This window comes from Macaca fascicularis, chromosome 8, assembly GCF_037993035.2.
Source record: "Macaca fascicularis isolate 582-1 chromosome 8, T2T-MFA8v1.1".
NCBI classification, from domain to species: Eukaryota; Metazoa; Chordata; class Mammalia; order Primates; family Cercopithecidae; genus Macaca; species Macaca fascicularis.
In genome coordinates, this window is record NC_088382.1 from 108328181 (window position 1) to 108356129 (window position 27949).

The window sequence follows — 27949 nt, forward strand, 5'->3', positions numbered from 1 at the left end:
TCTCAATATAGTGATTACAAAGAAGACATACAAAGGGACTCAGACTGTGTATTATAATTGGGGTGCAGAAAGTGATATGAGGACAACTGGAAAGACAATAAACACGCAGCAAAAAGTTAAAAGAGTAAGAGACCGTAACCAGCAATGAAAAACAAGCAGGTCAGTACTAGAGAGAGGTTAAACAAAAAACCCAATTTAAAAATGGGCAAAAGAGCGCCAGGGAACAGTGGCTCACGCCTGTAATCCCAACACTTTGGGAAGCCAAGGCGGATAGATCACAAGGTCAAGAGATCAAGACCATCCTGGTCAACATGGTGAAACCCCGTCTCTACTAAAAATACAAAAATTAGCTGGGCGTGGTGGCACACACCTGTAATCCCAGCTACTCGGGAGGCTGAGGCAGGAAAATCACTTGAACCTGGGAGGTGGAGGTTGCAGTGAGCCAAGATAGCACCACTGTACTTCAGCCTGGGTGACAGAGCGAGACCCTGCCTCAAAAAAAAGAAATAAAAAGGGCAAAGAAATTGAATAGACAGTTCCCAAAAGATACACATAATGGACAATGGAAGATAAGCATATGAAAAGATGTTCAATATCACTAGTCATCAGAGAAATGCAGATCAAAACTACAATGAGATGCCACTTCACTCCCATTACAATGGCCACTAGCAAAGAAAAACAACAGAAAATAACAAGTGCTGGCCAGGAATGTGAAGAAACTGGAACTCTCATACATTGGTAGTAGGAATGTAAAATGGTACAGCTGCTGTGGAAAACAGTATGGAGGTTCCTCAAAAAATTAAACAGACTTGAATTGACGATTGTGGATCCAGTTCATGGTAGCAAGATTCACAGAAGCCAAAAGGTGGAAGAAACCCAAGTGTCCATCAACAGATGAATGAATAAACAAAATGTGCTATATACATACGAAAAAATATTATTCAGGCTTTAAAAGGAAGCAAATTCTGACACATTCTACAATGTGTATAAATTATTGAAAACATTAGGCTACATAAAACACACACACAAAAGAAGAAATATTGTACGATTCTACTTATATGAGGTATTTAGAATAGTCAAACTCATAGAGACAGGAAGTAGAATACTGGTTACAAGGGGCTGGGGCAAGAGGATATGGAGAATTATTGTTTAATGGGTACAGGGTTTCAGTTTGAGATAATAAAAAAATTTCTAGAAATAGTGGTAATGATTGCACAATAATGTAAATGTACTTTACGGCAATGAATTGTATAGAGTACTTTAAAATGGTTAAAATGATAAATTTTATGTTATATATTACTCATTAATCTTAATTATAATCTTAAATTATATAATTATAATTATACTATATAATTGTTAATCTTAAATTATACATAATTATTAATCTTAAATTTTCTTCCTCTCTCTATTTGAAAGAAGAGAACATATTATGGGGAGTGTAGTGAGTTGAAAAATGACCATCCTCAGAAGATATGTCCACATCCTAATCTCTGAAACCTCTAAATGTTACACAATTTCCGGGGGCAGGGGGAGAATACAATTTATGCAGATATAATTAAGTTAAGAATCTTGAAAGCAGAAGATCATCCTGGATCATCTGAGTGGGCCCTAAATCCAATGACAAGTGCCCTTATAAGAGAAAGGCAGAAAGAAATTTGAGGTAGACAAAAAAGAGGACACAGGGCTGGGTGCAGTGGCTCACGCCTGTCATCTCAGCACTTTGGGAAGCCAAGGCAGACAGACTGCTTAAGCTCAAGAGTTCGAGACCAGACTGGGCAACATGGTGAACCCCATCTCCACAAAAAAAAATATAAGATTTAGCCAGGCATGGTAGCTTGTGCCTACAGTCCCAGCTACTTGGGGGCTAAGGCAGGAGGACTGCTTGAGCCCAGGAATTCGAGGCTGCAGTGAGTCATGTTCGCATCACAGCACTCCAGCCTGGGTGACAAAGCAAGACCCTATGGAAGAAGAAAGAAGATGATGATGATGACACTGACACTCAGAGGAGAATGCAATATGGAGATGTAGGCAGAGATTAGAGTAAGACACGGATTGCAGGCAGTCACCAAGAGCTGGAAAAAGTGAAGAATGGATTATTCCGTAGAGCCTCTTGAGGGAGTACAGTCCTGGCAACACTTTGATTTCAGACTTCTGGCTTCCCAGGCTAAATGAAGATACTCCTCTATGCCATTCACCCCTATGTTAAATCCTTGCAAGGAATCTTCCACGAGGTGGTGCCATACAAACACACTTGCCCATACACTAAGACATCCAAGGTATCTACCAATACCTACACAGCAGGGACTGGGAGATGTAAGGTGTGTTAAGTGTGTTGGGTACAGTATCACTCAAGTCTCACCACTACAGAGAATCAGTTTTCCAGAATTTCTCAACCAAATTTTATTACTAATTGAGCAGGAAGGAGGACATGGATTGTCTTCTCTTTTTTGGTGTTGGGTTTTTTTTTTAAGTATTAAAAAATGGTTAACTAAGTGTTCACTCTTTAGATGTGGACATAACTACATTTTTATGTCTCTTTTTTTAAATCACTTGGTTGTGAAAAAAGTAGTGCCATGTGATTTGGAATGGGAGAGAGCTACTGTGTTTTATTTTTTGATATGCACTATAAAGAATGATCTTCTAACCCATGTCTGTTTTTATGCTGCCTATACTAAAGCATTTGTTGCACCTATTTAAATGCTATGTTTCTCCAAAAAGGGAGGTGGAAGCCAGATGGAAAATATGGTGGGTTAAGCAAAAGATTCTTCAGGAAAAGATAACATTATTTTCAAAAATATCATTCATCGAAAATAACTCTTCCATGTTTGAAAATACCTGCAGGGCTCCTTTCTTTGTAAGTACATAGTGTAAGGATGCAGCGATAGAGACCTTTTCTTTAGGCTAAAATAATTCTTAATTTACTCTTAGAGACTGTCATGCTTTATGTGAGTTAAATTTCCAGAAAATTGCCAAGTGCCTCTAATTATCTCCTTAAATCACATTTGACATAAATCTTCCAAAAATACACTGTTTATTTACACGTTTTTAAAGTTACAAACATTCAGTATTGCATTGCATAGAAGTAAAAATTCTTAGTTTGATTTTTATTTTCTTTCATCTAATTTAAGAAATCATCAGGTACTTCTCCTGCTGTCCACAGACTGATTCAAACAGTTCTTTCCTTACCCCTTTCCCTATGCTGAACAACAGGTAAGCAAACCAAAGGTTTTTTACAGATTATGCCTGTAATCCCAGCTACTCAGGAGGTTGAGGCAGGATAACCGTCTCACCTGGGGAGGCAAACATTGCAGTCAGCTGAGATGGCGCCACTGCATTCCAGCCTGGGCGACAGCAATGTTCCATCAAAAAAAGGAAGCAAGGAAGCAAGAAGGAAGGGAGGGAAAGAGGAAGGGAGGGAGGAAGGGAAGGAAGGAAGGAAGGAAGGAAGGAAGGAAGGAAGGAAGGAAGGAAGGAAGGAAGGAAGGAAGGAAGGAAGGAAGGAAGGAAGGAGGGAAGGGAGGGAGGGAGGGAGGAGGAGGAGGGAGGGAAGGAGGGAGGGAAGGAGGGAAGGAGGGAGGGAAGGAGGGAAGGAGGGAGGGAGGGAGGAAGGAAGGAGGGAAGGAGGGAAGGAAGGAGGGAGGGAGGGAAGGAAGGAAGGAGGGAAAGAGGGAGGGAGGGAGGAAGGAAGGAGGGAAGGAGGAAAGAAGGGAAGGAGGGAAGGAAGGAGGGAAGGAGGGAGGGAGGGAGAGAAGGAAGGAAGGAAGGAAGGAAGGAAGGAAGGAAGGAAGGAAGGAAGGAGGGAAGGAGGGAAAGAAGGAAGGGGAGGAAGGAAGGAAATGATACTATTTATTCATCTCCTGATTAAAAAAAAATATATATATATATATATATATATATATATATATATACGTCCTAAGGCTGGGTGCACTAGCTCATGCCTGTAATCCCAGCACTTTGGGAGGCCGAGGCAGGTGGATCACTTGAGGCCAGGAGTTCAAGACCAGCCTGGCCAACATGGTGCAACCCCGTCACTACTAAAATTACAAAAAATTAGCTGGGCATGGTGGCGTGCACCTGTAATCCCAGCTACTCAGGAGGCTGAGCTGAGACAGGAGAATCGCTTGAAACCAGGAGGCAGAGGTTGCAGCGAGCCAAGACTGCCACTGTACTGCAGCCCAGGTAACAGCGTGAGACTTTGTCTCAAAAAAAAAAAAAAATATATATATATATACACACACACACACACACACACACACACTCACACTCACTTCCAACAGGCCTGAGAAAGACAGAAGATTGATCTCCTCAAAACTATGTGGTTAACTGAATTCAAAACTAAATTTAACTATTCTATTTATCTAACTGACCAAAATTAATTTGGTGGTTTCATATTTAACTTTATAAAATAAACTGAGTTTTAATTTTTAAAAAATTTGTTTCACTTAACGTTCTGATTAGGCTTACTCCCATTTGCCACTATTCGCTAATTTTAATCTCATAGCTGAATGTAAATTTGTAAGCACTTCTATCCCTCTCCTGTTTAAAAAGCTTTATGCGTTTCAATGTGTACATCATTATTTCCCTTTACTAAATAGATAATCCTTACTATCTACTACAGTGAAGATTCAGTTTACATATACTACAAGTTTCTTTGGGGGGAAAAAAAGGTTGTACCAAAACTAACAAATTCGGTTGACTCCTTGCCATCAAACAAATCCAGTGTTTTTAATAGCTCTTTTTAATAGAAAATTTCTCCTTGAACATCTATATACCAAATATTCCTTATTCTGCCCAAGAATGATAAAAGAAATATCAATATTTGACAAACTGATAAACTAAAGTATATAAAACAAATGACCTCAGACTTAACACCTTTGAAGGACCTATTCTCAAATAACTGCAAATTTCCAATTTAATCACTTTTATTTTCTAATTCAGTGCCATCTTTAAGTTCTCCATATCCCTCAGGCTATGACACCCTAAATATATGTCCTACAAAAACCTTAATCAGTGAAAAACACAGCAATAATTTGTGGCCACTTAAGGAGAAGCAACTCCATTCTAAACTATCCAAGCTCGAGGCATCTCTTTTTGCCCCTAATTTTTGCTGTCCTAAGCAAGACTACTTTACGAACAGGCCTGGTGCCTAAACACGGTAAAAGGCTGAGAAAATGACTGGGAAACCAAATCCCAGCTCACTCAGTCTAGAAGGCAGCACCACTGTTCTGGAGTGTTCCTAATTACATACATCTAGTGGGCAAGCATAGTGGAAAGGGCTAGAACTCTGAGGATGACTGCAAGGCATTTCAGAAAGACTGGATAGAATCCTCACTCCAATCAGACAATATCACCAGTGGCTGGGTACCCCGCTGTATATGGAGGCTGGGGAAACTCACCCACCATATCCTAACTTTGTCTCTAACTTTATTCTAGATAGTCATTTATATGTAGTAAATTGTATCATTTACTTACATTAAAATAACTATCAGTTTTTTTGCCTGTATCAGTTGTGGGGTCTTCGTGTCAATCATATCTTTGTCTCACTGTGGCAACTTTATAGATTATTGATTACATCATTAGCCTATATGGCTACCAAAAAATGGCTGGAAAACAAAACATTAAAAATTGAAATCTGTCCATATTTCCTGCTACTCTAGAAAACTTGTCTTATTTTTGTTAGCTGCTCCTCCACTTGTACAGAGTTGGAATATTAATGCAGAGGATATTTCTTTGGTGTCTAGGCAAAAACACCCATAAAACTGAGTTCATATCTCAGCTCTGCCACTAACAAGTTATGTCATCTTAACAAATAACATAATCTTATCCATTTCATCCAATCCACCCAATGGAGGATAAAATATTTATTTCACAAAGTTACTACAGTACAAAAAAAGGTTGGCTAAAAAAGAAAACTTCAGTATTTCACTCACTTACCATAGTCTCATATCCTCCCAGCTTTCTCATATCTTAACTACCACTTTATCTCCTCTCTAACCTCCTGAGATTTCGGATTTAATCTGTTTAGGGTAGGGCTCCCCAGATGACTGCTATGCAGCAAGCATGGAGAACACTATCTATTCTTCGATCACCCCATTTTCTTACACTCTTTCTTTTCTTTCCAGACTGTGCCCTGTTAGTAACTCCTGAATTGTCTCTCAGCAGCATCCTTAAATTCCCTGAAGCCCCATCCCTCCAAGACACTCATTCATTAAAACCCAAACCCTCCATATCAAAGCCATAATGCACTCTACTGCACAGCAGAGCACATACCACAGGAAGGCCCACAAACCAGGATTAATTACACTATAATTTCTCAATTACCAATTTTAGCTGAGCCCTCAACAATTTTTTTTCTCTATTGGACAGCTCTTTCTTTCATTTCCCTCACTATACCCCTGACCAAATTACTGTAAACCTTGATGAAACAGTAAGGGTTATTAATTTTTTTTAATTTCTACACTTGAATATGTATTTTTTTAATATTCTACATTGACAAAATGGAAAATATGCATAAAGCACTTCCCCACATATCAAAGAACAACAATAATCTGAAAAAAAGCAGTTGTGTGACTGAGCTGCAAGCTAAATAAACTACAAGGCTCTTTTCAAAGAACATCATTTTTACTTGAAGAATAACTAACAGAAAACTAAGGTTACACAGACTTGGGTATTTGACAGACATTTTCTCAAAAATGAACCAAGTGAACCTGTCATTTCAAGGAAAACAAAAGGTAGTGTTTGTTACCAGTGATAAAACTGTATCTGTTACATGATCTTAACAGCTTCCAATACTTGCAGTTCAATACTCTAATTTGTAAGACAGCTCACAAACACAAGAAAAGTTAAATAATGATATCATTTAAATAGAAAATAAACTATATTACGTTTGGAAATGCACAAGACAACACTTGATTAACTGTCTAAAGAACTGGACTGTCAAGAAATTGCCTATATACAAAATATGAGGAAAAAGAGAAATTTACTTGGGCAATAGCTGTCAAGAATGGCTCTATACAGGCATAAAATCCAAGTTGGGACTTGAAAAATTGGTAGGATTTAGATTTAAAAAAAAAAAAAAGTGAGCAAGACATCCCAGGAAGTTTGCAATATATATATATACATATTTTTTTTCTAAGAGAAATACTATTTTCAGGTATATTTTTAATAATGTATAATGTATTCATTCAAACTCTCAGGTAATATTATAAGATCCTTAAAGGGAGAGGCCACATATTACAATTCTCTGCTATCTGAGCACAGGATCAAATTTAACAAGTTGAACTATTTGGTTGGAAAAATAAGATTTACACAGGGAAGAAGCAGAATAGTAATAATGGAAGTCCTAGGTTAAATCCCAGCTCTCATAATTACCTAGGTTGCCTTGGGTAATTTAGTAAAACTCACTGATTCAAACTCAAATACGCCTACTTTGAGGATCACCCTACAAACATCCTAACTAAAACAACCACAGATAACTAATGATCAGAGATGAAATACAGACTTTGTGTTCCTGTTTTTATGCTGACCTTGTTATTTTTCATGTTATTTTCAAACAATTGATGCTATTTTTATTTTTCATTTACCAAAAGGAATTTATATACACAAGGAAGAGGAAGATGGTACATATTGCATACTACTTATATATACTTATATACAATAAGTATACTACTTAATATACTATTGTATATTACTCAAAGAATTCTAGGTTGAGCACACTCCTGTTATCCCAGCACTTTGGGAAGCCGAGGTGGGTGGATCGCTTGAGCCCAGGAGTTGGAGACCAGCCTGGGCAACATGGCGACACCCTGTCTCTACAAAAAATTAGTTGGTCATGGTGGTGCATACCTATAGCCCCAGCTACTCTGCAGGCTGAGGTGGGAAGATCACCTGAGCCCAGGAGGTCAAGGCTCGAGTGAGCTATGGTAGCACTACTACACTCCAGGCTGGGTGACAGAGTGAGACCCTGTCTCAAAAGAAAAATAATAATAATAGTCTCTCTTTAAAATGTTTCAATACAGCAGACAGATTTTCAAATATTTTCTGTATAATATACTGTTACCTATATTATCGAAATTGAAGCCACAATAGCATTATAATATCAGATGTAATTCTAATTTATTCTTCTTCAGATATTCTAAAATAATGCATTCTTCCTCTTCCTATCTATTTACTTCACATTCCTCCAGCCACCATGACATTATCTTCTCTTTTCTACAAATACACACATACATACACTCTTCCCCTCATTCCTACATCCTTATTGAGATAACTACAGCCACTAGAGGGCAATAAGTATACAAAGATAAATGTACTTATCTATGATGATGAACTTATCTATATGATTCACATAGTAATAAACCTAAAAAGTATATCATCACAAACCCTGAAACATAGGCAATTAGATTTGAATATGCAAGATATATATTTCAAACTCCAAAAATTATCCTGCACAGGTCACAGAAGCATATAACGATGTTCAAAAAAGGAATTCCATCTTCTCAATAAGCATTCATTTAAAAAAATTAGCCGAATTCCTTTACATGTGCATAGTAATATTAGAAATTAGGATTGCTTAATACCATCCTCAGACCAAAGAAGAGAAAGGGCAGAAAAAAAAAAAAAACACAGTAAGGTATAAATTACAGAGTGGGTAAAAAAGTGAGAAATGATTACTTCAAACTCTTCCACTACCACAATCGAGAAAACAATAAACTGAAGAGCAAAGAGGATTTACCAACCCTTTCTTCTATTGAAAAGCAAGCAAAAATTTTACGGGTATATTTTTGGGGGAGGAGAACAGTGATGGTAGAGATATACAAAGCCTTCAGTTCTTTTCTCACAATTAAGAACACGGAAGAGAAGTTAAGAGTTACCAATCTTTAAGAGGTAATTTTACCATTTTTAAAAAGAATACATTTAAATGAACTTATTTAGTTTATATTTACTTACACTGACATTACAAAACTGCAACACTTATATAAGGCTAACATTTTCAGCAAACCATAATTTTCTTACCCTCATTGGATGTATATCAGCATAAGGAGGTTTTCCTTCAGCCATTTCTATGGAAGTAATGCCGAGGGACCAGATGTCGGCCACACAGTTATAGCCTATTTCTTGAATCACCTCAGGAGCCATCCAAAATGGAGTTCCTATTACAGTATTGCGTTTTGCCATTGTATCCTGCAATAACGTTACATAGCCATAAATACTACTACAAAAGCACAAAGGAAATCTGTATGCCAAACATTCTTTTAAAAAATGTTGAAACCTCCAATGCCACAGATTATATCAGAAATTGACTATTTTGCTAAAATTTCAACTAGTTATGACATACTTAGGAATTTTGAATTCTGAAAATAACCAAGAGTCCACAGGTAACTTATCCCCACTACCGTCATTAAACACAGTCATTAAAGATAGTGCTATAATGATAAAAGCTACAGAAATGAGCTACGTAGCTTCCCTTTCAGAACATTTAAGCATTTCGATTACAAGATATATTTTCATATTCAATAAAAGCTACAGAAATGAGCTACGTAGCTTCCCTTTTAGAACATTTAAGCATTTCGATTACAAGATATATTTTCATATTCAATCACCCTAAATGATAAATTAAATAATACTCAAATTTGGCTCAATTATGGTTCTTTCTCCACAAAAATTAAAGTTACACATTTCTTTCCATTCCCCCTCAAAAAGTTATGGAAGTTTAGTTATAATAAAATCTGAACAAATTAGCCAAGTGTTTAGAAAATTATTAAAGTTAACTTACTGTTAACTGACCAGCCACTCCAAAATCTGCCAATTTTGCATGTCCTTCTGTATTGAGGAGAATATTTCCAGCTTTTATATCTCTGTGTATTTTTCTCATAAAATGCAAATATTCTAGTCCTTTCAATGTAGATTTAAGAATGGTTGCAATTTCATCTTCTGTTAACTGGAAAGAAATATTTTTTAAACCATAATTAAAATGCCATGTTAGATAAACTCTTACAAAAGAGCACTAGTAACAAGTATGTCTTTCTGTGTGTGTGTGTGCTTTTTTAAGAGACCCCAGTCTGTTGCCCAGGCTACAGTGCAGTGGTGTGGTGATAGCTCACTGCAGCCTCAAATTCCTGGGCTCAAGTCATGCTCCCACCTCAGCTTCCCGAGTAGCTAGAACTATAGGCACATGCCACCCCAACAGGTTAACTTATTTTTACTTTTGTAGAGATGGGGGGGTCTCGCTCTGTTGCCTGGGCTAGTCTTGAACTCCTTGCTTCAAACAATTCTCCTCCTCAGGAGGAGAACAATTCTCAATTCAAACAATTCTCCTTCCTCAGCCTCCCAAAGTGCTGGGATTATAGGTGTGAGCCACCATGCCTAGCCACAAGTACTTCTTTCTAATGACCACTAAACCTCCAGGAAAATGCTAAAGGGGTAAATAATAGAGAACCTCTTCTTCCCACAATACGCTTTGTTACTCTTATTACACATTTTACTAATGAAAGGATCATTAAATTTCTCTCTTTAAGATTATCAGTATCAGCAGGGCGTGGTGGCTCACAGTTGTAATCCCAACACTTCGGGAGGCCGAGGCGAGCAGATCACTTGAGGTCAAGAGTTCGAAACCAGCCTGGCCCACATGGTGAAACCTTGTCTCTACTAAAAATACAAAAATTAGCCAGGCGTGATGGCATGCACCTGTAATCCCAGCTACTCAAGAGGCTGAGGTAGGAGAGTCACTTGAACCCTCCCAGGCTCAAGTTCAAGGCAGAGGTTGCAGTGACCTGAGATCACATCATTGCACGCCAGCCTGGGCGACACAGTGAGACTTCATCTCAAAAAAAAAAAGAAAAAAAAAAAAAAGATTATCAGTGTCATCAGTATTCCTAAAGCAAAGGACATATCTCAAGAATCAGCCTGATACAAGGAATCACTATTTCCCACATCTTCTAACACTGGGGGGAGGGGGGGCACTATCACAGCTAATATCTGTTCTGAAAAAGTAAATTCAGATACTTCCCCTGAGATATTTCAGATTCTTGATGAAAATGAAACCAACAGCTAAAGGAAAGTAAATGAGGGAGGGGGGCTTGAAATGAATCTTCTGCAAGAAGCTCCTACAACAATGCCACTCCTAACCCTTCCAAGTCCTGGACTTCTGACCTAATATTGAGAACTCAGAAGAAAAAAATGTCAGAGAAAGATTAGGAAAATGGAAACACAAGCAAAGGTTATCAGAGGAAGGAAAAAGGGGAGAGCACAGAATGCCAAGGAAGAGACGGATGGGGGAAGAAAATCTTAACAGCTATAGCAGTAGAGCCACTGCTATCTGTACCAGGCAATGTGCTAAGAGTTTTGCATGCATTCTCTCATTTATTCTTAAAACAATCTTGTAAGGTAGTGTGACATTATGAAATCATAAGAAATATTTGGTCTTTGTAGGTTCTTGGCACAAAATCTCCTAAGACCCTATGAATTGACTGAGTGAGTGAGAAGTTGAATCAAGATATTTTATCTTTGTTTTCTCACCCCTCTCACAAGAGTGAGAGGGGATGTCTTTTGTCATTCATAATAAGCTCCTTTCAACCATACCAGAATTTATACTGATCAGGTGACTCGTGGTGGGAGCCTACTTAGCTTCAGGATGGGAGCTGGTTGCCAAAAAAACCAACCAAGTGATTAGAAGTTTGGAAATTTCAGCCCAACCTCTGACTTACGGGAGGGCTGCAGGGAGAGAAGGGGTAGAGATTTAGTTAAGCACAAATGTCCAAAGACTTAATCAATCATGCCTACGTAATAGAACTAACCATAAAAACTCTAAATGATAGAGACTGCTCTCAAGCTTATATTCTATCTATAAGCAAAGGGATAATTTGATAGAAAACAGGATAACACAGGAAAATGTCTGTAAAAATTGCTATGAGGACAATAATAGAGAGCTACTGATAGAGAATGACTGAGAAGCTACTTTAGACTGATATTCAAAAAGGCCCAAAAGACATTTTACTAAAGTCTAAATGATATAAGGGGGCCAGTCATGTGAATGGCTATCTGGGAACATACATTCCACAAAAAGGGGGAAAAAAAAAAGATTAAAATATCTTGATTCAACTTCTCAAATTTTCTAAAACACTGAATAAGAGAGAACACTTCCAATCTCATTTTAAGAGGCATTATTCTGATATCAAAGCCAGACAAAGTCACTACAAAACAACTACAGACTAATATCCCTGATGAACATTGATAGAAAAATCCTCAACAAAATACAGCACACCCACTTCAACAGGCTCTTAAAAGGTTATACACCATGACCAACTGGAAAGTATTCCTGGAATGCAAGAATGATTCAACATACAAACTCAAACAATGTAATACACCACCTTAACAGAATGGAGACGAAAACACATGATCATTTCAAATGAAAACAGAAAAAGCATTTGACTAAATTTAACTTTTCATAAAACACACAACTAATATGAATAGAAGGAAACTATCTCACCATAGTAAAAGCCATATATAAAAAACCCAAAGTAAACGTCATACTCAAAGCTGTAAGACTGAAAGCTTTTCCTCAAAGATCAGGAACAATGCAAGGATGCTATTAGGTTGGTGCAAAAGTAATGGCAAAAACCGTGGTTACTTTTGCACCAACCTAATACTTCTGTTCCACATAGTACTGGAGGTTCTAGCCAGAGCAATTAGGCAAGAAAACCAAATAAAGCCATCCAAACTGGAAAAAAATAAGTAAAACTATCTCTGTTCACAGATGATATGATCATACATGTAGAAAATTCTAAAGCTTCCACAAAAAAACCTATTAGAAGTAATAAATAAATTCAACAAAGCAGCAGTATACAAAAATCAACCCATGAAAATCAGTTATATTTTTATATATTACCAATGAGCAATCTGAAAAGGAAATTACAAAAAAAAATCTGTTTACAATAGAAATAGAATTTCTTTATTTTAAAGAATAAAATACTTAGGAATTAATTTCACCAACAAGGTGAAATATCTGTACAATGAAAACTAAAAAACACTGCTGAAAAAACAAATTTAAGACATTAATAAATAAAAACCTATCATAACTTCATAGATAAGAAAATTTAATGTTTTTAAGATGCCCATGCTACCCAAAGCAACCTACAGATTCAACACAATCCCTACCAAAATCCCAGTGATGTTTATTGCAGAAATAGAAAAACTTATCCTAAAATTTGTATGAAATCTCAAGGGGCCCCAAATAGCCAAAACAATACTGAAAATAGAAGAACAAAGCTGTAAGTCTCATAGTTCCTGATTTCAAAACTTATTACAAAGCTATTGTAATCAAAACAATGTGGCACTGGCATAAACACAGACAGACAGATGGATGGAACAGAGTAGAAAACCCAGAAATAACCCTTGTATACATAATCAAATTATTTTCAACAAGAGTGTCAAGAACATTCAACAGGAAATGAATAGTATTTTCAACAAACAGTACTGGCACAACTGGATACCCGTGTGCTAAAGAATAAGGTGAACCCTTACCTAGCACCATACACAAAAATTAATAGAAAATGGATCAAAGACCTAAACATAAGACCTAAAACTATGCTACTCTTGGGAAAAAATAAAACAGGGCAAAAACCTCAGAATACCAGATTTGGCAATGGTTTATCAGATACAACCAAAAAGGCGCAGAGAACACACAAGAATAAAACAGGCAAATTGGACTTCATGAAAATTAAAAAAAAAAAAAAAAAAAAACGCGCATCCAAAGACAGTATCAACAGAGTAAAAAGACAACCCACAGAATGGGAGAAAATATTTACAAATTACATATCTGGTAAGACATTAACATACAGAATATAACATACAGAACTCCTAAAACTTAACAATAAAAAAAATCAAATTCAAAAATGGGTAAAGGACTTGTATAGATATTTCTCCAAAGATATACAAATGGCCAAGAGGCAAGTGGAAAGATCCTCAACATCACTAATCATAAGAGAAATGTGAATCAAAAACATAATGAGATACCACTTCACACCCATTATGATGGCTATTATCAAAAGACAGAAAAGAACAAATGTTGGCGAAGTAGCAGAGAAATTGGAACCTTTGTATATAGCTAATGGGAATGTAAAATGGTGTGGAAAACAGTATAAAGATTCCTTTAAAAGTTAAACATAAAATTACCTTATGACCCAGCAATTTCACTTTTGGGTAAATACTCAAAAGAACTAAATGCAGGGTCTCAAAGAGGTATTTTTGAACAAGTTTCACCTCGTGATGAGTGTACACCCACGTTCATAGCAGCAACATCCACAATGGCTAAAAAAGTGGAAGCAACCCAAATGTCATCTGACAGACAAATGAATAAGTAAAATGTGGTAGAAACATACAATTGAATTTTATACAGCCTTAAAAGGGAAGGCAGTTCTGCAATATGCTACAACATGGCTGAAGCTTGAGTACATTACGCTAAATGAAGTCAGTCACAAAAAAGACAACTAATGTATGATCCTGCTTATATGAAATACTCAGAGTTACCAAAATCATAGAGATAGACAGTAGAACAGTGGTTACCAGGGGCTGAAGTAGCAGAGAATGGAGAGTTAGTGCTTAATGGGTACAGAGTTTCAGTCTTACAAGATGAAAAGAGGGGGATGGATAATGAGGATAATTGCACAACTTTATAAATGTATTTAATGCCATTGAACTGCATACTTAAAAATGGCTAACAGGGCAAATTTTGTTTATGTGTATCTTGGCACAATAAAAGTAAAACCGAGGGGGGGAAATGTCTTGATTCAAGAAAAAGCTCACCATATTTGAGTTGAATAAAGAAGGCTGAAGTTTAATGCACCAGGAGAAGACTAGCTCTAGATGAGATCTGAGAGACAGGCAAGGACCAGATCATATAAGGCTTTACTGGCCATAGAAAAGGAGTCTAGATTACCTGAAAATTCTGGTACTTCCAGGAATTTATTCTCTACCTCAGACTAGATGGTCTGACTTGACAGTGCAGAGAAAGCAAGCACCATACTCTAAAGCCGCACCATCCAATAGAGTACCACTAACCACACATGGCTCCTAAACATTTGAAATGTGGGTATTCTAATTTTTCAGATATGCTGTAAATGTAAAATATACACCAAAGATCAAGGCTTAATACAAAAAGAATCTAAGCTATTGTGTTAAAATTTATATATTGATTACCCAATAAATATTTACATATTATATTATTAATATATTAATGTTGAACATATAAAATGTTAGTGTTTAATATAAGTATTAAATATGGTATTTCATATTATATTATATTAATGTTTTATATTAATATGTCTGTTATATTATGAAAGTTAATTTCACTTTTTTTAATGTGGCTACTCAAAAATTTAAAATTATATGTGGCTTGTGTTTCTTGTGGACAGTACTGCACTAGAAAGGGTCCACAAGAATGCTTTGTGAACACTTTGTTCACTGATGTATCACAATGCCTGGAGCTACGCCTGGTGTACAGACAGCACTTGATAAATAATGAATGAATGGGTACAGACTTGTCGATACAAAAAGAAAGGAGACACCTTCATCTGATGTTCCCAGTCTTTCTAAGTTAGTGGTGTGCAGCCAAATGTGAGGGAGAGGGAGGTAGGAGTGTTGTTTAGGGCCATCACAATGGACCACTACAGACGGTGGGCAAGGTGGTGGTGCTGTCATATGCACCTAAGTTTTCTCGTCTGTCCTCATCCTCCACTCTTTCTATAAAGACTAAAAAGCTTGGGGTGTTAATAAAAGCAGCATCAGCCCATAAAATTGTGTCTTGTTTAGTTACTTCAATACAGACCTTTCTAGTTACCTAGACTTCAGTTTTTATCTCTTAACATTCTACTATTTCCAACCAATAAGTCACTAATTTTCTATTAACTCTGATTTGTTATCTCTGCTCCTGTACCCTATATTTCACTGCTCTACTAAAGAATGTTCAGAATTAAGTAAACTGACTGTACTTCAGGGTCTTAGGATCTGTCTGATTTCAATGCTATAAAGTCACTGGACAAATCCACAGCAAGACTAAAGGAGGATTTTCCAGGGACATTATACGAATTCATGAACTGTCTGGCTTTGCTCAATGACTTGAAAGGGTCATTCCAACTCTATGATTCTATGTTATCAAAGTATCTTCACGTAAAGGCAATCTTCACTAAATAAAATTCTCACTCATTTGGGCATCAATCTATGTGTTCATTCAGCCAATATACACTTGATTGGCTCTATCACTGCGCTGATACTGCTCAAGGTGTTGGGTGTACAGGGACACGGAAACTGATAATCCCAGTCCTAATGAAGCAGACAAGAATATCGGAGGGCATAACCTGAATTTGGCCCTGAACTGTTAAAGGTGGAGAGTGCAGATCTGAAGTTTATACAACCTCTCTTTCATTATGTTTTCCTCCCTTTGGTAATAAATCCCTCCCACTAATTCAGAGAGTCAATGTCTTCTCATTTGCTTCATATCCTCCTCAATCAAAAAACGATGCAATATCCAGTCATTTATACAAGTACATGAATAGAGCTTAATTTAAATTTATTTTAACAACCCAATTTAGTATTAAGACTTAAAAGCAGTATCGGTACTTTAAGACTTTTAAATTCACTTATGAAATGAAAGGTTCCTATCCCTCAATAAAATCACTTTAAACAACAATAAACAGGTGGAGAAGTATTTTCTAGAACATAAAGGCATACTGTTGTCTTAAATTTTTATATTTCTTTACAGTTTATAAAAACATTTTATGTGATTTCTCTACTCAAGTAAGTAAGCAGAAACACTTATTATTATTCCTTTTAACAGATAAGGAAACAAATTCAGAGAAATTAAATGGACTACCGAATGTCATACAACTACTAAGTAGTAAACCCCACATTTCTTCAGCAATCAATATTACTTCCATCACACCACTGCCAGATGTCACAAACATAAATATATGAATTAGTCTAATATAAGAAAAATTGGGGATTTTGAGGCTTGTTCTAAGGGTGATATTCAAAATATCTGACAGTCATTAAAGCAAATGTCTAATCAGGACAGCTGCCAACCACAATACCAACCAATCAGAACAGCTACCAGTGGTAAACAACAGTAAGAATAGAAACCAGCCATAAATAGGCAGCAAAATGATCATCCCTGAATATCAGGCAGAGTACCTGCCCCAGCTCAGCATTCAAATTTAAGTTATTTTAAATGGTATGCCAGCCAAACAAAACAAATACACCTGTTAATGAACTGTGGAAGTAAGCACACTCACCTGGCCTGAAGAGTAACCTTGAGTACATTAATGGGTGACTCTATAAGCATTTAATTGAAAACAGACACTTAATTCTACTAAAATAAATATATAAATCAATGATTTAAACATTTTAAAAATACTTAGAAGAAAACCAAAGTAAGTTTCAAATCACTAAGCAGGAAAGATAGTTTCTAATCAAAAAAAAGCAAAGAAAGAATTATGAGAACTTATTAGTTTTGTCTACACAAAAACTTAGAATACATAAGCTTAGAATACATATAAGGTTCTACATAACCTCAGAAAACTCAGAAAAATAGCCAGTTGCGGTGGCACAGGCCTATCTATAGTCCCAGCTACTCAGGACACTGAGGTGGGAGGATCACATGAGCCCAGGAGTTTGTTCAAGTCCAGGCTGGGCAACATAGTGAGGCCTTGTCTCTAAAAAAAACTAAATAAATTTTTAAAAAGAAAAAAAAGTCATAGCAAGATATTAATGTATAGAATTATTTATTTAGAACATAAAGAGCTCATATAAAACCTTCAGAAAAACAATAAAATCTCAATAAATAAACAGGCCAAAGAAATGAACATAAAATTCACAAAACTAAAAAAAAGAGCTAATTAACATACATGGAAACTATTACACTGCACTAATTATCAAAGAAAAGCAAATTAAAACAATAAAGTATCAAATATAAAATTACCCCAGGGGTTACAATATTGCTGAGAATAACAGCACATATATAACCAGAATGTAAACCAGAGTATAAAAGTGACATAAGAATTCAGAAGTATTTTCCAAGAAACACTAGGTAACATTCAGCCACTGAAAAATCATTTACTGAGCACCTACTCTAGATTTAATTTTTTTTAAAATCTCTAACCTAACCTCATGGGGCTCCAATCTAGCAGGAAATACAGACTTAGAAACTCATAAACAATCATAAAACGTTCTTTCAAAGTGAAACATACCCAAAAAGGAGTGCAATTAATTAGGAATAGAGAGAGGAAATGGCATTAAAATCAAGCTTTAAATAAAAAAAGTAGCTCCCTATCCAGAGAAAGGAAAGACTATTAATAGAGTAACTAATGAACTAAAGAATAGAAATATAACAATTATAAAATGGTACTCAAAAACCAAGTAAGGCCCAGTCTTCTTCCTTCCACTACAATGAGAAAAATGACAAAAAGTGATAGGCCAAATTTCAGCCTTGTACCAAAATGGAGACAAATCTTAGCAAATTTGGAAGATAAATGTTTACTTGGTCTCTTTTAAATATCAATGGTGCCCAATGAACTTTGGACAAGAGAAATATCTATATCAAGATTTAAGGCACTCTACAAGTATGTGTCACTAATGGAAAAGGAGAAGAGTGGAAGGAAATAAGAACATATATTTAGTGGACACCATATAGCAGGTTCTGATCTAGATGTTTGTATCATGCTTATTTCATGTCATTTGGATATCTGTTAACCATTTTGTTATTAAAAAATAAAGAAGTTGACAGTCATTTTCCTAGATAGATGGAGTTTTGTTTTCAAATACTCTCTAGCTGTTTTAACAAATTTCATTTACATATAAACACAGCCAATCACCAAAAGTAGCTAGATTTTTATTTGGCAACAAAGAGAGCTACTTCTTCCTATTATGACATAAAATTTAGAGCAGTATCTTTCTCATATCTTTAAGACTTTTCATGAGGCTGGATAGGTCCATACCCAACTATTTCAAAATGGTCAGATTTATATTGAAAACACCGAGGGGGAGAAAACACATGAGAGAGGATCTGCTTCATACAGAAGATAATGTAAGAATTCAGTTCCAAGATGGAAAAGCGTTAGATCCATTCTCAAATCACAGCTAACACTTTCTTCAGTGGTATCTGTTAAGAATCCCTTAAAACAAACAAACAAAAAAATCTGTGGAGCCACTGATTGGAACACGAAAAATTTTATCAACAGAGTACTTCATTTGTGGATTTAATTAAGTTATCCTCAATACATTACAGATTTAATTTCATTTAGGTCACTATACAAATGGTGCGATGTCATTTTTAAATCCCTTGAATCACATTTTATAGTCTGTTTTGTTGTATTTTTTTAAAGAAGGGTGGTAGAGAGATAATAAACTATGAATGAAATACTCAGCAATCAGTGATGAAAATAAGACATTTATAGCTGAGCTAATATATTAAAAGACGGAAGTCTACATCTGGTTTCAATTGGTATGAATTCACTGGCAAATTTAAGAAGAATTTCATTGTACAAAAACAAAAAGATGGTTTTGATAGGCTTTAGTCCTCTGGTTACTTTTGTTTCTATAGTCACATGATTAGTATAATAATATGATATGTTTAATATGTCACTGTGTATATGGTTTTGATAAAAATACACCCACCAACTTGTCTCAAGGGCACATGCACAAATGGTTTTAAAATACATATACTGCCTTAATGGTTTTAGAACAGTAAAATGAATTCAAGTGAGGTTTTAATTTCATACAAAATTAAGAATTTTAATTTTCTAATAAGTCTTTCACAATCTTAGCTAAACTCCACCTTTTAGACATAATTATTTATGCATATAAAATGATGCATTAATTTTACATTTAATACCTATTAGATAGTAAGGATACAAAAAATTGGACATATGTCCCCCTTTCAAATGCCATAAATAGGTAAGTATAGATACCTCATTTAAGTTTTACTTTCATAGGCACTTGCATAAGGTCTTAAAAACTGATCAAAACTCATCAATGTAATCCTTACACAGTCTTTTAAGGCCTGGATCAAACTTTGCCTCTTTCAAGAAATCACCCTATATTCCTCAAGTCAGGATTAATCTATCCAGTGTTAACAATGGTGATAACAATAACAGCTTGCATTTATTGAGTTCTTACTATGTCAACCACTCTACAGGTTTCATTTCATTTAACACCCAAACAGAATTGTAGAAGGTAGGCACTAACAAGAATTCGCTAAAAGTCTGTTACATGATCCCTGTCTTCATGACACTCAGAATTTTGTGGGAAAGGAATAGGAACAATTAATTACAACACAAGCGATGCCTGCAACAACAGGATTAGCAATAGGAGCACTCCAGGACAGCAGTTCTTAAAGCTGATAATGCATCAGAACCAGTACTCTTAAAATCCAAACCATCTAATACAACATTTAAGGCCCTGAATACAGTTCCTGCCAGCCTCAACCATCTACCTTACCATTCTACCACTTAGGAAAGACTTCATAGAGATGACTTTTAAGCTGAATCTAAAAGAGTGAACAAAGTTTATCAGGTGACCAAAGAGGGAAGGATACATACGGCATGTGCAAAGGCACCGAGCATAAAAATACATAACGTGCATTACCAGTGAATGGTTCTTTGTGTTTGAACATAATGTGTATGGGAAAATAGTGCAAAATGGGAAGTCAGATTAGGGCCAAATTGTTTTATACACCTACATATTTTTAAGTGGAAAGACGGCATGATCATATCTGAACTTTTAGGAAGAAAACTGACAGCAGGCTCTCAGAGACTAAAAGGAGGAAAACAGAAGTGGAGAATTTAATAATAAAATAATTTGTAAAAATAATAGGAGGAGGAGTAACAGGTCTATAACCTTGCTTAGAATCCTAAGAGAGACTGGTGTGGTGGAATTAATAGTGAACACCTTAAGTAAAATTATTCATAAGATGAAGAAGAGAGCATGCAGAGAAGCCAAAAGGCGCCGAAAGCAAAATCCATCTTTCCTACTTTAGGTAGGTCTTAAATACTATCTAGAGTCTTTTCCCACAACTGAAAGTGCCTTAGCACTAAAGAATCATATGCTCAGTTAGCATCCTCTCAGTTCTCCCAAAAAATTGTTATAAAAAATGAACATGTCCTTTGGCTCAGTAATTCCATTTCATGTAACGCATCCAATGATCACAACACAAATACGCCAATACATATGTACGAAAGTTCCCTGCAGCTTTGACTGTAGCAGCAAAACACTAAAAAGTTAGAAGTCACTTTCATCCAGAAGACTGAAATAAATACATTCTGTTACACACACATAAGACCTATAATGTACTGGTATGGGAAGGTATCTAAGACATCCCAGAAGTTGAAAACGAAAAATGGTAAGGTATAAAACATTACATATGGTATTAATCCCTTGGGTAAAACAAGATATACATATATAGGTGGTGAAAGAATCCACAAGAAATTAACTGACATAACCTCAAGGAAGTAAAATTGAAGGGCAGATGTGAAGACATTAACTTCCTCTTTTGTACCCTTTTGTATTATTTGAAATTTTTACAATGTGCTCGTGTTTTTTTCTCTATAATTTATATAATTAAAAGGAATGGAGCAGTTAAAAGTACACTCTAGTTAAAAGTGCAGATAATTATGCAATGCAATTTTAGAAGATCTCCATATAAAACCGTTAAAATTAGAAATCTGCCATCCAAGGAACTAACTTTCCATTTCCTGGAAAATTAACTTACATATATTTCTTTATTTCCTAAGATTAAACAAAAGTAAGATAAGACACAATGATCTTTTAATATGTTTTTCTAATGCTGAAGAATATCCACTATTTCAAGAAACATCATACAATTCTTAAATCACCTGTGATTTAAAACTAAATTACCACTTTTTAAAGTTTTTACCTTAACAGTAAAAAGTGGCAATTTACATTTGTGTAGAACTTTACAGGTTACAGAGTCCTCTGACACTTAGCATGTTTTTTTTCCCACAAGAAAACACTGATGTAGGTAAAGCAAGTAATCTGATATTAGATCAATTTCAAGATTAGGAAACTGAAGCAGAGAGGAGTTACCCAATGTACCCAGGGTCACAGAGCTAATAAGTAACAATCCAAGTACTGAAGCTTGGTCTTCCTGCTCCACATCCAAAGGTCTTTCCACTAAACCACATCACTCCAAATAACCACTGTTACAGTGTGCTATGGGGTCAGGCTTCTGACAGGGAAGAAGGGCTCACTGCAGACCTGGCAATGACAGGCAGTCTGCCTGCAGAGGAATGTACAATATAAAAATAAAGTATATGAAGGTGGGCCTGACTGAGGAAAGGGAAATAGAACTGGGAGAAACGCCAAGAAGAATAGCAACAAAGGTGAAAACTGGGCAACTTACCAATAAGGGAAGCCAAGGAAATACTTTTGTAAACTTAATTTACTTAGTTAAGGTAGAAGTGATAGTCTATGTAGGGGACTATATTATAATGCGGAAAAATCATAAACTGTTTATAATTCAATCAAAAGATTTAGAAAAGATGTAATGGAGCATGACGTGTATGCTGTATTTAATCAGAGATTACAATGTGGCAGCACATGATTGCTATGAAAATTTTAATGGTCTAATCCCACAATGCATATCCTGTTAATGCGGTGGCTTGGAACTGTAAGAGGCAAGTGTGAAGTACACTCAGAACTCATTCTCACTTCATGGGACACCCCAAATAAGGAGCAAAAAGTATCACTTTCTACACAAAAGAACTCATTCTCCTTAGATTCTAGTACAGCACTGATCATTAGTACCCACTCAGAGTGAGAAAATCCTTGTAAGAAGGGGCCAGGGACACCAGAAATAACATCAGGCTCAAGCCATCCTGGACTAAAGGGAACCATGGGTCTTTCCACTGAGTACTTTTCAGGAAAATCCTTATAGCAAACATTTACTTCTGACCTAGCAGGAACAGGCTCCTTGAGAAACATCAACCTTACTGTCCCTTACTGTGACAGAAGGAAAAAAGAGATGGGGACCCAAAAGCTTTGACTCAATGTCACTAGATATATCTTCCACAGTTTAAGATTCATTTTGTGAGCTATTTTAGAGTTTTTAAATTATTGTCTTTTATTCCTGGTGTGTTTTGTTTTTCAGTTTAGTAAATATGTAGAAACATCTATTATTTTTTGCTAGTCTAGCACTCATTTGGCCTTCTCCTGCTAAACATATTCTGATTTCCCTTTAGGAAATCACTACTTCTCCATTCTCAGACCATGTATTTCTAGTAGTCAAGTCTACCCTAGCTCTGGATTGAACACATGACCTAAGTCTAAGTCCATTGCTAAATCACATTGTAATGGCCACAATGATTTGCTCAGAGAAGGGCACATGACTCACGCAGAGGCACAAGATTATCACTCTTTTCTGCCGGATTCTATATAGAAAGATATAACCCAGGGAACTGCTGGCAGACATCTCGTAACTGAGGGAAGAGTTTGTGTGAACGAGGCCAACAAAGAGGTATCAGAACAAAAACATGAATTCAAGTAATTCTTTTCACCCTGAATCAAGCCACGCATAAACTAACTTTGCAATGAGCGAGGGGTATGTGAACAAATAAATTCCCTCTTTGGCTTAAGCTGGCTTAGGCTGGGTTTTCTGTAACTTATAACCAAAAGTTGAAACTGATGCAGTAAACTTGAAGTAAATACCAAACAGGAGTTCTTGGAAAAGAGGTTTGTATAAAGCACAAACCACTGACTAACTCCAGAAATGCTAGAGGTTATTTCAGATGTGTAACACATTAGATGTCTGATCTATTTTCTATTTTCTGGCCCCCCCAAAAAGGGATACAATAATTGGTGGCAAGAAAAGTAGAATAAGCATATCTTTTAAAAGGAACATGCACAGTCATTTTTTTAAAGTCTCCTGCTGTCTTTGTTTTCCTACTACCACCTTCCTTAGCTAATAAATGTTTGTCATTGTATTCATTTTCATTTGGATTTCTCATTTTACAGAACTCTCAGATGTTTCAGTTTCCATTCATTTTAATGACATACGTGTTATCAACTCACACAATAGTTACCAAAACCCCTTACAGAAAAATCAATGGTTTCAAGAAACTTGGGTGAATATGTAGCAATTTCTGAAATACTTAAATCTCAAAAGTAATAGTTAAGCTTACATGTAAGATTTTATCTGATCATTCATCAAGCTTCATATTCCAACTTCTTAACCAAAATTTCTCCCTGCCCTCTCCTCCTCTCTTAGGATAAAGAATACATACATTAAACGGGGCTCCCAGGTATCCTGGATGAGGAAAATACTCTGGGAAAAACAGCATAGCAGCTCAGTTAACTCCCCCTACCCTCACAAATCTATTTCATTCCACCCCCAAAAAACACAGACTTGAAAATATAAAATATCCAAGGTTATAAACAATAAAAAAGTTATGGAATTTGTCCAGAAAAAACACAAATCTTCTGTTCAACACAAAGTACATACATTAGGAAAAATAACTAGAATATTTTAACCTTTATTATATACGAGAGGGCAGAGAACAGAGGTTGTCTTTCATGAAATCTGGATTGCACATGTCTGGCAAGGAAAAAAAAGATTAATAATCTATCACAAAGCCCCACAACTAGTGATTCAAAATGAAAGCTTTCACTACTTACACCATATGTAAATATATATATATATATACAAGCTGCTTATAATCCCTTGATCTGCAGAGAAAGAGAACTGATACTCTACTGTGAAAATGGTCAGTGGGTACACATTTTAAAATCCTTTCCCACATGAAAAGATTCCTGAAAAAGAGATCAGAAGACAACAGAAAAGCACTCAATATATATGGAGTTGTAAATTCAGTATGAACCAGTATCTATTACACAAAGGGGGAACATGCCACAAAGTGATTAGGAAAGTCAAACATGAATTAGTCTAATAACACAAAGGCAAATATAAACCCCAAAGAGCACTTTATTGAACAGAAATCCACACGTATCAAAAATATGTCTATTATTAACAATGATATATCAAGCTTTTAAGCTCCAAATAAATCTTAATAATCAATAATGCGAACTTGATATGCCCTTACCAAGACAAAAAAGTTTGAAGAAGCACTTAACATCAAGGCAAAACATATACATATTTTTAAAATATAACAAACCAAATGTTTACCATAAAGGCTATTACATGCAAGGTATTGATTCTAAGGGCACATGGATAAAATATGCTAGTATATTTTGAATAGCCACTGCTTGATTCTTTTATTTATTTGGTTATTTACTTATTTGTTTGTTTGTTTATTGAGATGGAGCTCACTCTGTCACCCATGCTGGAGGACAATGGCAAGATCTAGGCTCACTGCAACCTCTGCCTGCCTCCTGGGTTCAAGTGATTCTCATGCCTCAGTCTCCCAGTAGCTGGGATTACAGGCGCATGCCAACACGCCAGGCTAATTTTTGTATTTTTAGTAGAGATGGGGTTTCTCCATGTTGGCCAGGCTGGTCTCAAACTCCTGACCCCAAGAGATCTGCCTGCCTCAGCCTCCCAAAGTGCTGGGATTACAGGTGTGAGTCACCTCGCCCAGCCGCCACCATTTGATTCTATTAAAGAAACTAGCCGGGCGCGGTGGCTCAAGCCTGTAATCCCAGCACTTTGGGAGGCCGAGACGGGCGGATCACGAGGTCAGGAGATCAAGACCATCCTGGCTAACACAGTGAAACCCCGTCTCTACTAAAAAAATACAAAAAAAAATAGCCGGACGAGGTGGCGGGCCCTGTAGTCCCAGGTACTCGGGAGGCTGTGGCAGGAGAATGGCGTAAACCCGGGAGGCGGAGCTTGCAGTGAGCCGAGATCCGGCCACTGCACTCCAGCCTGGGCGGCAGAGCCAGACTCCGTCTCAAAAAAAAAAAAGAAAAAAGAAACTAACAGCGTACCTAAAAATGTGAGGTCTATGTTATGGAATGTATGCTTTCTTCATTAACAACAATAATTCAAAGTACCAATGGTGACTACTAAGATTCTATCCTTGGTTCTTTACTTCTCTGCATTCTTCTACCCAAATGCATCTGACAGATAATCATGTTCAAAACACAAAAGACACTTTTATCTAACTAAGTGAGATGACAGGATAAGGATGACAATGTCAAAAGCAAATATATATAGGGCCATTTATGTGCCAGGTGTTATTCTTTAAATGCATGTAATCTTCATAACAACTCATATCTTATCCCATATATCAGATGAAGAAATTAAGTCACAGAGAAGTTTAAAAACTTGCCCAAGTCCAGAGAGGTAGTATGTAGCAGAGCTAGGATTCAAATCCTGGCAGTCTGACTCCAGATTTCATGTTCTCAGCTCAATTCTAGTCTTCAGCTATAATTCCAATCCTTTCTTTCCATATGACTATTTAACCTCTGTATGTTTCCATTTCTCATCTGGAAAATGGGTCAATAATAGTTCTTACTTCATAAAGTTCTCCAATCTTTATGAGGATTAACTGCTATAATATACATAATATATTTAGAAAAGTACCTGGCACATAAAAGTAATACATATGTCTGTTGTTATTTTATCTACCAAATGTCTGTCACTGGAGTTGAGAACCACTGTTCTAAAACTGTAACAATCAGTGAGAATTTAACAAGCAGAATAGTCTTAATGTGTCCTTTACAGTGGTAACTAAAGAAAACCGGACTTTCTCAACTATTTTCATTATGAAACAAGTTCACCACCAGCCTTCAAGAAAATATACAAATCATTTAAGAGTTGCTCTCTTCAGTCTGGAATTTCTTCTCCATTATTTAGTATTCCCTCACACTCACCCAAAATTACAGAAACAGATCTCATCCTGATAAAGGCATATAGTGAAAATGTCTCTTATATACTAAACTGAATGTTCACATAACTTTGAAGACATAAAACCTATGTGGCATTTTAGGCCAGGTGTGGTGGCTCACATCTGTAATCCCAGCACTTTGCGAGGCTGAGGTGGATGGATCACCTGAGGTCAGGAGTTCAAGACCAGCCTGGCCAACATGGTGAAACCCCATCCCTACTAAAAATATAAAAATTAGTTAGGCATGGTGGTGCATGCCTATAATCTCAGATACTTGGGAGACTGAGGCACAAGAACTGCTTGAACCTGGGAAGTGGAGGTTGCAGTAAGCCAAGATAGTGCCACCACACTCCAGCCTGAGCAACAGGGCAAGACTCTGTCTCAAAAAAAACAAAAAACAAAAAACAAACAAAAAAAACACCTGTGTGGTATTTTAATGTAATTCTCATCTATACAGCTGGATGCTGGGTACTCTTGAACCAGAATACTACGCCCAGAGTCTGGCTTCACGAAAGAGCTACAAAGTGTAAAGACTGAAAGAACTACAACCATCCTTTAACCCAGGGACTAATGCTGATTGACATTTAAATATGCTTCTATTAATAGTTTTCTGTTGTGACAACACTCTTGCACAGCCCCAATAAACAATTGTGCCAAGATTTCTCAAAAGTACAGAAGGAGAAGGAAAACCACTGGATAGATCCTAGAGTACATATTCAACAACAGATTATCAAATTACTCTTTGAAGTAGTTGTACTAATTTAAACTCCTAACAGTATGATAGCATATAAAGTATATATAAGGCACAGGTGAATATAATAAATTTGGAAGCATTTCTATGGACAGGGTCACAGCCTAGAGCAGACAATGGAGTGATCTATCAAGTAAACCCCAGAAGGACTTCCAGCTTAGTACCATAGGGTAGGGAGAGCAAGAGTGAAAGGGAGTTCACTTTTTCATGGAAGCTGAAAAGAAGAAAATGGAACAACAGTTGGCTCCTTGTCCCCAGTCTGCCCCTACTCCCATGTACATGCAGATTACATGAATTCTGTCATTTATCCCCAGATCAAAAAAAAGGGGAAAGGGTTCCTCTCTGAAGA

The 27949-nt window shown here is 36.4% G+C and overlaps 1 protein-coding gene across 8 annotated transcripts in view; it reads right to left on the bottom strand.

Moving 5' to 3' along the window:
* Nucleotides 1–27949, bottom strand: part of STK3 (serine/threonine kinase 3) — a 331890-nt gene that overhangs the window by 221687 nt on the left and 82254 nt on the right. For all 8 annotated transcript variants that reach the window (XM_005563776.4, XM_015455063.4, XM_074000046.1 and 5 more), the window contains 2 exons: nucleotides 9776–9940; nucleotides 9016–9183 (listed from right to left, as the gene is read on the bottom strand). In XM_005563776.4, the coding sequence (XP_005563833.1) occupies nucleotides 9016–9183; nucleotides 9776–9940 (333 nt within the window). The remainder of the gene's footprint in view (nucleotides 1–9015; nucleotides 9184–9775; nucleotides 9941–27949) is intronic.